This window comes from Chanos chanos, chromosome 3 (assembly GCF_902362185.1).
Source record: "Chanos chanos chromosome 3, fChaCha1.1, whole genome shotgun sequence".
NCBI classification, from domain to species: Eukaryota; Metazoa; Chordata; class Actinopteri; order Gonorynchiformes; family Chanidae; genus Chanos; species Chanos chanos.
Genome location: NC_044497.1, coordinates 20,981,851 through 20,994,168, shown reverse-complemented (window position 1 = coordinate 20,994,168; position 12,318 = coordinate 20,981,851). Strand labels below are relative to the sequence as shown.

At 39.2% G+C, this 12,318-nt stretch overlaps 1 protein-coding gene across 3 annotated transcripts in view; it reads right to left on the bottom strand.

Annotated features, from left to right (window-relative positions):
* Positions 1-12,318, bottom strand: part of gnal2 (guanine nucleotide binding protein (G protein), alpha activating activity polypeptide, olfactory type 2) — a 40,652-nt gene that overhangs the window by 24,078 nt on the left and 4,256 nt on the right. Inside the window, exons 1-5 of one of the 3 annotated variants that reach the window (XM_030768243.1) lie at positions 5,737-5,875; positions 5,434-5,506; positions 4,617-4,619; positions 1,596-1,650; positions 1,288-1,407 (exon numbers count right to left, since the gene is read on the bottom strand). In XM_030768243.1, the coding sequence (XP_030624103.1) occupies positions 1,288-1,407; positions 1,596-1,650; positions 4,617-4,619; positions 5,434-5,506; positions 5,737-5,875 (390 nt within the window). Of the gene's footprint in view, positions 1-1,287; positions 1,408-1,595; positions 1,651-4,616; positions 4,620-5,433; positions 5,507-5,736; positions 5,876-12,318 lie in introns of those variants that run through there. The other 2 variants (XM_030768242.1, XM_030768241.1) reach the window with 2 other exon arrangements.

The window sequence follows — 12,318 nt, the reverse complement described above, 5'->3', positions numbered from 1 at the left end:
GCACTTCCTAGTGTAACATGAACTCAATACCTTGTACTGGCTCATGCAGTCAGTCATGGGTTTAGTCTCAACCAATTGCTAAGCCAAGCTTTCAAGCATGTTGTCAGAGCTTAAAACTCTACACAGCACCGTTGAGTCCCAGCCACTCTGCTATGAAATGGTCAATGTTCACAAATCAGTGATGTCATCTTAAATGGAAGGAGCACAGTATTTTAAAGCAAGTGCTTGAAACAGATTTGACCACAAACTTACAGAAATACCATAATACACCAGTTTCAAATTAGTAGCAAAGGTCCTGCTGTGACAACACATACACATATAAATTAACAACCTTAACAGATGCTCATTTCACTCAAACAGACAGCCCAGATAGCCTAGTAGGCTAGACATTAAATAGTCTACTATTACTGGCAAATCCCAGTTTTCTAGTGCATAAATATATTAGGGACTTTTCAGAGGTTATGCTCTTAGCACACAAACATCTCAGAAGCGCAAGGTCAACCTCTCCCACCTAAAGATCTCTAATGCAGGTCTTGTAGTTAACACGATTCTATTTCAAAAGCACATGCCCTGTTACTGCCAACTACATACAGAGGCTCTAATGAAAGAACCTGTCTAAAAGTGTTGTAATACACAGCCATTACACAGCTAAGTGCTGCAAAAGGTTAAAAAATTCTTTGAGTTCCAAAGCTCTGAAAAGTCAAGTTTTCTGTTCAAGCCTCAGGTGAAAAACTGAGCTTTTGGCTGGATCGAACAGAAAAAAAAGTTGAATGAGATTATTAAAGTTTCCCAGAGAGCCAAAATAAATTTACTCGTGAAGAGATCGTGATAATTGATCACATTAAAAGTAAGACTAGGATTAGCACACTTAAGTGTGCACGAACATCAGAAGTTTGGCCTCAGAGAATGTCTTACCTCAGAAATAAAAATAAGGAATATTTACTTCAATAAGACACCGATAAAACATAAATTACATTGGTGTTTAACACTGAACCTTCAATACATATTTCACATTTCACTCAACAATTTTTTGTGAAACCCAGGTATTGAACAAGCCCAACAACTAGAACTAAATGGACACATTACAGAGTGAAAGTTACTGAAAAAGCATTGACAAAAACACTGACTTCAATGTTGAAATAATATGGAAAGTTAATGAGAAGTCAAGTTAAGCGAGCAAAATCATTTTGGCCCGAACATTTTCAGGTTATTTGTAATTTTGCTGGCAGATAATAAAGTTCTTTGCTTCATAACAGAAAAATAATAAACAGAAAACAAGGCCCTTACCTGTGGGTAGTCAAAGTCCGAGAGCGGTGCTATGCTTTTGATGTAGTCAATCCTAAACTGGTTCTCGGGGTTGGCCAGAGGGACGGGTGGTATTAAAGTGCTCATCGCAGAGACTATCGTCTAGAGATGGGAGGAGACACAGGAGCTTTAAGATGGATAAATACAAAATAAATCAAATCATGAGCCACATTAACCGGTGGAACGGGATTGAAATATCCAAATGTTTACAGAGGAGCACAAAAAAATCTACTGAAAACAAGAAAAAGTGCAGTGACTGTGGGCACTTCAGAGACCCCTTCATCACTTACCACTATGGCATCTTTCACATTTTTCCTGATGTCTTGTATTTTCTGTTTCTTTTCTCTGCATTAAAAACAAAAAGATATCTTAGAACAAATCTTAAATCTTAGGACAAACATGCATGCATGCACACTCAAACTGAACCTGGAAGTGGAAAAATATGTGCTGGAGAGGTCAGTCCATATGAAACCAATGACATTATGAACATTTTACATCCTTTGATTCCATCACCATTTTCCACAGATTAACCACTGAGAGATTTGATCGAAGCTGATCCTACACTCATCATATAACAGAGCACCCTCTTCTCCACTCCTGCGGTGATGCTCTTTTATTATTTCACTGCGAGGTAATGTCACCACACACACACACACACACACACACACACACATATTCTCTTTCTCTGTTTCTCTCTGTCTTTGACCCTTTATCTCTTTATTGTGTTGTTGATATTTCCTGAAAGTTCTGTGGTATCTTTGGCACTGATCAGGGCACAGTCTTTATCTGAATACAAAGTGCCAGGTGTGGAGCCTCTAACGGCCTGGTATAGTCATTACAAACACAATGTCATTTGTTTAGATGGTCTGTGAGCTCACAAAAAACTTCATTGTATTTAGACCTGGAGCCATGACAGACATGCATGTTTCTGTGACTGGACATGAGCTGAGTACGGTTTTTATCTGAACAGACAGTACCACATCTTCCCTCTCAACCTGCGTACCAGTTCTGTATGTTTTCTAATGGTGCTAACTACTGCTTGTTTTCAAATGTCTCCTCTGCACTGTTCTCAGTGTGCCAGAGATTTTGGTGTGATGTGCATGTGATTTAGAATTGAGAAGCGACATGATATGAAGTCAGTAGGAGTCGTCCAATATGCATTTTTTTAGGGCCGATACCGATAACGATACCTAATGGCTTAGGGTGGCCGATATTCATTTATCACATTTGGCAGTTGCAATAACAACACTACATAAAGGGAATCATAATGAATTTGTTTGCAGATACCTTCTATGAGAAACAAAAGGCAATATACAGATCTAATACCGCTTTACTGATTTAATTTAATCATTTAAGTATTCTTTTACTAACTTTAAAATAGAAAAAAATCTGTTTACATAACCTAGTGAAAAAAAAAAAAAAACACTGTTTATAATAAGAAAATAGACTTAGTGTTCAGACATCATATTAAAGACTGAGTCTATTTATGATGCGATTCGGGAGACTTGGGACCACTCCGGGGCATCCAGCAAGAATGCAACATAGGTGTCCACTTGCCACTCTTCGTTTTCTTTAATGCACGTGTATGGTTCTACAAATACGAGAGTTCAACACAATTATTACATGCCAAATATTAACCAACCCTAAAATGCAAAGTAATAACAAGACACAGCTGCACTTTGTTAGCAATATATATCTTACTTATTTAAACATTAATGATCTGGCTTAGACAGGAGGGATTAAATTACAACATTTCACAGCATAAAACATAACTAGCAGTACTGGGTACTAACATAAGATCGTTATATCAGCAGTGTAACTATTTATCACGAATTGGCACCGTTTCCCGCAGTGGCTTGTGCCTGCACATCAGAAATACAGGCTTTGCCATCTTATGGCTAGTAGCTGGTTATCTGTGGTACTTATTTATGTGGCTGATCCCGCATTTGTACACACATAAATGTGTCCAACAATAGCGATTCAATTGCATCCTGGCACTACTGTGTATTACTAGTAAGAACACTTGTTTTCGTAATCAAACTTTCAGATAACAGCTTCGGTGTCCAGGACGTGGTAGGCTACATGCTGCTACCATTACTCAGCATTTATCAGCGATTCTAGATGACATAACATTGAAACCTTCCGTCTTAAGTTAACTGCAATTTTATATAATCAATTAACGATCTACATATATTTACAGAATGTGAAAAAAGGCTTCTTACAGGTTTCAAGAACGCATACACATGCCTGTAAACAATGACAATACATAGCTAATTCAGAGCACCGCTAAACCTCTTCCCCTCAACAACAACTTAACTAAGGGGCGGGGTCATTGTTATGGAACATCAGTCATGTCTCCTATTAACCAATAAGAATATAGGTAAACGAAAACAGGGAGACTCTCTATGCTAAGCCTTTTTAACACATCACATAACACTTCAGTAATCCCAGTTCAGGAGAACCGAGTTGTAATATCACTAAAACCAATATGAGGAGGCCCGATACGAATATGAACCGATAGCTAAGTGTCAAAAGGGGCCGACAGTGGCCAATATATTGGCAAACCCGATATATCAGTCGACCCCTAGAAGGCAGCTCTGCAAACAGAGTGGTTATGGCAGACCTGTATCACCCCAAGTCAACAGAGACCTCAGGGGAAAAAAGTGGACGGGTTCACTCAAGGTAAAATGTGACAATGGTCTGAGGTCACACTCAAATATGAGGATTCATTGATTCTCCATTGCCAACTACAAAAATCAGCATCCAGGAACTTTTGTTTGACAAATTTTTTTTTGTTGTCCTGTGTACTGTTCTGATGAGTCCTAAAAGGGATGTAATTCCTGTGGCATGACTCTACCTTCAATACATATTTCTGTTAATTTGGAAATCTCTCATACAAATGAACTGCGGAAGTCATTAACATGAACACATAAAAAACCAGCAACAAATGCAAAAAATCTCTAACTGTATCTTGAAAATCTCAACAGGTCTTACTTCAACAAAAAATCAGAACAAAAACTGGAATGTAAAATCTTCCAAAAGAAAGAGTCAGCGTCTCTGCTGCTTAAGGCTGAACTAAAATCAACAGCACACATCTGCTTAAGTCGTCTTCACTCTAATAATTTGGAATAATTTCCTTATTTAATTCTTTTCTTTATTGTCAGGATGTGATTAGAGTCAAGAATGAAAACTGAACAAATCAGTGTGTGCAGTGTTTTCTCCAGCAGAAAATGAACAGGACAATGAACTTAGTATTTAGAGAATATGAACAATCCATATGACTAAGGAGACAAGGTCCTGGACTCAATCACGTGCTACGCCTCAGCCAACAGCAGGCAGTAAAAAAACAGCCAAGTCATTTTGCATATTTTACAATCATTAAACAGAAATTGTTAAATCCTTTGCATCCCTGCTCAATTGCTTCAACACAAAACCAAAATCACATTTTGGGGTAAAACAGGGACAAAACTACAGGGGTTCTGTATTTGGTATGGGAGCTCTGACAATAATCATGTTTGTGCATTTCTGTTTTTTGATTGTTTTGTTTTTTATGCTATCAATAAGTGTCTAAATTTATCAACAATGGATTAACATTTCTAGACTATTTCACTGACATCAAGAGGCATAAGGTTAAGAGGCTACTAATTTCATATGAAATGACTCAAAGCAATATTTTGCAACATGGAGTGAAAATGAAAAGCAAAAGAAAGTTCAAGCTGTGTTAATTATGGTAATTACGCAGAAATGTATCTTTATTCGTGATACAGCTTAGAGACACTATTTATCAAATCGAGAACTAAGCTACTATATTTGGGTCAATGCACAGGACAAAACGATCATGCGATGACAATGGAATACAACATTGATATTCTATGATGTCGCATTGGCTTCATAGCTGGCAGCATGTTGAGGCCAACATGTTTCGTGCTTCATGTATGAGGGAATCAGTGAAAACAAGACAGTCGCCATGCCGTTGTTCTGGAGGTGCAGTGCCTATGGAGAATCCGTGACGCAAATGCATATATCTATCTAATGTACAAGTTACTAATCAAAGACACGATTTTCCCGTAAAAGACATCAAACCCTATGCGTGCATGCAATAAAGCATTTGGAAATAGCCGTACTCACTCTGCATTAAAACCATTGACGTGTAGAATCCTCATCTGCTTCACAATGGTGCTTTTTCCGGATTCTCCGGCCCCTTGAAGAAAAACACAACGATTATTAAAGCGAGATAATCTACAAAGCTGGCTGCCTTTAGCAGAGTGAAAAATAATATTAACTAAACGCTTACGAGATCATGGCATCATCTATACCCACCACCGTGACATTTTGGGCGAGCTGTCAAAAACTGTATGTGTGCGTTTGAAAACACATAGGTTTCCGCACCACGCTGCGTGATGCAAGTAATGCAATGCATTTTTACCTTACCTAATAACAGCAGTCGATGTGTAGCTTTATATGCTTGTCTTTCTTTCTGTAACTGTTTCTCTATTTTCTTATTCGCCTCTCGCTGTGCTTTTTCGTCGATGCGTTGGTCCTCAGTTTTACTGTTTCCTAAACACCCCATCTTCAGTTAGCCTTTTTTCCCAATCGAAGATGCGATGTGCCAACAGTATTATTGCCAATTTTAATGACAAAAAACACAATGGTGCGGAGGGAGAATCAGTGCGACGCTTCTCCGTCGCTAGGAAGAATATGCTCCCTGTTACAAAGCCGTTTTAACCGCAACCAGCCGGACATTTGGCATCCGCAGTCTCAAAGAAGTCCACTTTACAAATGATGACCAAATCATTCAAACATCGGTGTCAATTAAGAGAATCGGGGGATCTTTCTGGAAACCAGCCAAATGTTCCTCTCTCGTCCTCTCTTCTCACAGTATTTTTCTATCTAAATTTCTATCAGTATTTCTGTCTTTAACTCAGCACTGCCTCTCTCTGTGACACCTGGAAGTAACCCTGAACCAAAGCAAACCGTTATGATGTATCCCTTAAACGTACAACGCTTGAGGACCGTTCATTATAATGTCAGTACAACTCGTATAAGCACTATTTTATGAAGACACGTTCCATCCAAATCTTGCCTCTGCCCTTATCAATCCATCCTCAGTAAGGGGAAAAACTATCGGGTTTAGGGCGTTGAGGTGTCGACGGGCTGGGTCCTTCTGTTCATGTGAAAAGCAGTCGGCTACAACAGTTTGACTTCTGTCTTAATCAAGACAGAACTACACCACAAATGAGTAATAACAAAACTCGCCCATAATTACTCATATAACATGCACACGGTCTTTGCATGATATCCGCAGAGCAAAAGGAAGAAAAGATGTTCGAGACAAAAATTCAACGCTTCCAGAAGACAACGGAACATTCAAAAACAGCGGGAAAGTCAAATGCAATATAACCATTTTCAAATGTATAGAAAGGAGCGCTAGTTAACTCGACACCCATTTCTTATTCGCATTCCTAGAGTCTAGCTCATACAGCCACTCTCGCACATAAATTCGCCATGGGTTTCTGAACTTCTCGTGTTTTATGCGTCTGTCCAAAACCCCTTTCTCCCTAATGGTATCGCCGGCGTTCACATACACCCGGAAGGAAAGTGGCTTCACGACACCACGGTAATTCTCCGCACAAATGCGCAACTGAAAAAAAAAGGTTTACCACTTGCAAATATTAACTCATAGACTCCGCAGCTGTATTGTGTATTTGACCGTTTATACACTGTGATATTGTTGTGACATCCGGGTTACAAAATTCTGTCTTTGCGAGGTGTATGTTTGCAAACAGCAGCCAGAGGAGCGTTTTTGTGAGTGCTCAAGCGTGAGGGAGAGAGAGATGTGACGGTGTCATCATGTGTGCTTTGGGGGGATATTAAAGCATGTCTCGCAGTTTTGGACAAATGGGCAAGGCGGGGAAGACACTGAGGTAACAGAGTGGCTTCTGTAGCCTATTATGTTGCATATTGCCAAATTTAATGTACACAAGAATGGTTCACGTTTACTCATCATGCCCTTAAAACATTTCAGTTTCACTTTCCATCTCCCTATGTCAAATTGGATTTTTCCCTAAAATAAAATAAAACGAAACTTTTGATCAGCAGTACTACCCCACCCACAACGATACAATATCAGGCTGTGAATGCAAAGAATACTCATCCATAATCACCCTGTTCTAGCTGTTCTCTTTTAACAACCGGACTTCCATCCTTTATCTTTAAACCAATTGGCTCTCACCCCACGTAGGCTGAATAGGCTTCTAACCCACGTCAGTCACATGTAGAGTTTCTCATAATGTGAAATCATGCAGCACAGGGTCCGTGTGCTTTTATTCTATTGAAATCATGGTGTACAGGTCCGTGTGTTGCGACTGTATTTGTTGGCGAACGGGAGGACAGTGATTATCTGACGAATATGATGTTTTAATTGTCCTTGCGGGCTTTGTCATGTCTTCTAAGCGATGTTTTCTGTAATCATGTACTGAATGCAGAGCTGTAGAGCTTTTTTTTTTTTTTTACAAGAAAACAAACAATGAAGTTTAGGATAATCTAATCTAGTCTGGTTCATGTTCTAGTTCATGTTCAGTCTTCACACATATATTATAGTGGAACTGAAAAGACTCAGTCTGTTGATGAGCTTAGATTTAAATCTTTTTTAGACGTTGCAAAACAGTCAGGGCTTTTGTTGTTGTTGTTGTTTTCATTTACATTAGGATACAGTGACCCATGCACAGCGAGTAATCTACAGTGATATGTGATGCCATGTAGCAAAAGAACATAAAAGTTAGAAACCAGCCCATTATTTAAGTATTATGTTTAAAAAACACTGATAAAATTTGTGGCCTACATCAAAGCTAAACTGAACTGCTAACTGCTCAGTCCCTTAATCAAAAAATATAGGTGTGTAAAGACCAGTACCACTCAGTCAGAGTGTGAGATTGAACATCAGAAGGTGCCAGTCTATGAAAGCCGCTCGCCGACCAGGCCACGGTGGGTGTGGTACTGGTCTGGATGGGAGGGGCAGTTCTGATGGCAAGTTCTCAAAACTCCACACAGATCCTAAAAAAATCCTCTGAAATGATCAGGCGGGGTGAAATAAACGTAAGTGTGCTCTCTACAGAGGATTCTGTCTCCACCTACTGTTCATCTGATGCATAACAGCTCAAAGACTTAACTGAGAACTTAACACACCGCTTTTAATAATTTCACCTTTTATCACAATCAGTGAAATTACTTACTCATAACTTACTTTCTTTTTACTTTATAATGAATTGGAAACGTCCTCATTTTCAGCACAAAACATATCAAGTCTATGACTTATATAAAGAGAAGTCCTATGACAGAAAAGCTTTGGTTCTTATTTGTGGGCCTCTTTACATTTTGCTGCACAGCTCAGAATTGATGTATACAATCAAAACAGATATGTCAATCTCTCCAAGGCCCTTTTCCCCTTCTGCCTCTTTAGCGCCCTCTTGTTTGAGATGGTCAGCCTGACCAAAAACAGCCTAATTCTTTATCAAGATTAGTCACAGGAATGTCAGCTGAGAATCTTAAGAACTTAGGACCTTATCGAGCTTGTCATAACAACATCCCCAAGCCTTCCATTGTCATAACAACATACCCAAGCATTCTGTTGTCATGACAGTGTGCCCAAGCTTTTCGTTGCCATGACAGCATGCCCAAGTCTTCAGTTGTCATGACAACATGCCCAAGCCTTTGGTTGTTGTGAAGTCAGTGTTTCCTGTATAGACACAGGCCAAACACCAGGCCAAACTCCTACCAAGACCGGCAAGGACGAACGCCAACAGAAACACGCAGTTTACATATTAACTCAGACCATGATGAATGGATCACTCTGCCTGCCCTCTTTGATGTTTGCTGCTGGTTTTAAGACCTGGGCTTACCTAGCTCCCTCTCTTCTCCTTACTGTGTGAAACCAGGGGGTCACATTGTCCTCTAAGCGTGTGTGTGTGTGTGTGTGTGTCCAATGACTGAGTGACTGGCACTGTTTACAGTGTATGCCTTAAAAACTGATCTCAGAGACACAATTAATTAGATTTTTTTTTAATTTGTAGCAAGACGTAATAAAATCAGGAAAATTTGAAAATTTGCACTTGATAAGCCAGCACAGGGTTCAAAAGCACTTGTAGGTTTGTGCATGTTTTTTGGCAACATTAAAAAAAGTCACATATGTAAAGAGAATTAAGGCTGTAAAATAAAGCTGTAAATCCAAGCAGAGGTCTGAACTGATGGTCACCTCTCCTCCACACCTCAACAATACCAGGGCAGGTTCCCACTGTCCACACATTTATGAAAGGAGGGTTTGGTACAAGCATATACAAAGACACTGGGCTTCATTTGTAAACACTTCATGAATTCTCCCCTAATTATTTGTGTAAAAGAGCTAAACCTTGAAGAATGCATATGCATAAAATAGCATTGAATATCTATGAAAACAAAGCAGTGTGAGAATGTTTTCTCAGACATGGGTATAATCCATACATAGTCAGGGGCGTATGTGTGTAGAGATACATGCACAATTTCACAACAAAATTCCAATTCTAAAGATAAAAATATGTATGGAACAAGTGAAGCACACACAATTAACGTTTTGCTTTTTATAAACAAGGCTTTCTGTTTGTGACCGACACCAAATGATCCTCTACTTGTGTGGTATCAGGAGAGCCTATTCTTCTTGAAATTAAGTCTAAAAATTTTTTTTGTCTTTTTTGTAGCACTAATAGAAGCAGAGGTAGGCATATAATAGTTTGGGGGTCATTTTCTCTTATTCTGTCAAAGGATTGGAGAAGAAAACTAACAAACACAGTTAGCAGACATACAGAGTACTGTGGATGGAAAAGCAGTCATTCTCATAACACTAAGATCCTGGACTCCCCTCAAATTACTTCCTTTATACATATCACTTCTTTTTCTGTTGTTGTTTAACATTTTAGGTACATAAAGTCACATGACCCGGACATTGTTTTGGAAAGTGGCCGTTATTTGTTAGGTTCTGTGTTGTGCCCCAGTGCCCTGTGCAGGCCTCACACAATTTGGTTTCCTCATCTCTCTACTGCAACTCCCATGACAGTATCACAGTAACATGAATGATGAATGACTGGCTAACAACAACAACAACAACAACAATAAAAACAACAAGGCAAAAATGAGAAGATGGATTCATGTCAAGTCTTGAAGTGGATGTGGTAAGTACAGGGATAAACATATTTCTCCTTCTTTTCAGGTCTTTCAGTCATGCATTCTGTAAACCTAATCTAGAATAGTTCAGCTGTCATAACAAAGTTCATTGTGAGCACACTAATAGCAACTAACATGAATGTGTGAGCTGGGTGTAACTGAGTGCCCCTCAATGGGCAGTGAGATACCATTAGCAAAGGTAACAGCCAATGTATTTTCACACATGTACTAACTAGTCAAGTTCTCTTCACTTCAGTCAGTTCCTAGGCCATGAATGTTACTGTGTTTGTCGTAAACTATCATAAATATACGAAAAATACATCACAATTATGACTGATTAACCAGTATGCATCAAAGTCATATCAAGATTAAATGAACGGTGAGGTAACAGAGGTAAAACAGGTGGTTTGATATTCCCTTTTCCGACTTTGACTACCTGTCCTTCATACATTCTCAGCTCAAATTTGCAGCGAGTAAAGGGACATTCGCAGTAAATGACAATACAAAGCACTGTGCAATGAAACACTGTGATGAGGAGAAAACAAACAAACACACAATGGACAAAAAAATCCTGTTTTGACATCATGTCACAGTTCTAACTATTCTAAAGCAGTGTTACCAGTCAGAAGGAATGTGTAGCAAATGGCTGGCCAGTATCCTCTCTCTAACTGATATATGTACTGTATCAGATATCATATATTTGAACATTTTTACCAGTAGCAAAGACTTTTTTTGTGTCTTTGATATCTTTGAGGTCTCACTGATTCAAAGCCCTTTGCTGGTTCAAACTGTCCCAAACACATCATCACCAGATTGTCCATATAATTTTCCACTCTCAGTAATAATAAAAGCAACACATAATTTCAGTGTTGGAATTCAGTGTTGATATTGCTTTGGATGGTTTGGTTAATGATCATGTTGGCATGTGTCATGTATCAAAATGGGATCTGTTTTTACCGTGAAGAAGCAAGGACTGCAATCCTTTGTGCACAATGTTGGTCACATTGGCTGTCCAGTATCTGACCGCTCTATACCAGTATATAACCGCTCTATAGCACTATATACACAATCTTTCTTTACAAGATCCTAACCACTCTACACCACTACACAAACTCTGTACACCAGTATACAATCTTTGAATACCAGCATCTAACAAAGCAGATACTCAGAACATATGGCAATACTGGGTCATCCTCTGATGAATTGTGATCTCACTGTAAGTGCTGAAAGGTCTTGAGGCAAAGTTCAGTAACAGTAAATAGTCAAACATATTTACAGGGGAGCAGAGCCGTGCTTGGATTACTGCAGTGAGACAGACAGACAGGAATGGACTGCCTGACTGTATACCTGTTTCTTCTTTCCCCTGGCCAAGGGAAAAGACACTCGCTGAGAGATAACCTAAAACAAATTCTTTAGCATTTCTTCTGTCACTTAAATGAGTACAGCAGCTTTCTATGTGAGCAGTTCTTCCAAACCAGGATTGCCTTACCCTATACAGAACTATGTATGCAGATAGAAAACTGGGCAGCTGTGAAGAAGCCTGTCATTTATGACAAAAGCAGTATTCATCTAATTAATTTCACACCCTTAAAAATGATTCAGCAAGCCACTTGATAATTCTGGACATGAAGCTCATAGTTTGACTTGAATTCTGTAACCTACATCCCTGTAGGCATGCATCATGCCTGCACCACAATCTAATAATGCTGGTGATTGGCTGTCTACCGTAACGTTACACGAACACCTCGTAGAGGCAAGCAGGAAAAACAGTACGTTACGCCCAGAGCCATGTACGTCTAGAGATGGGGTTCGTGTGTGTTG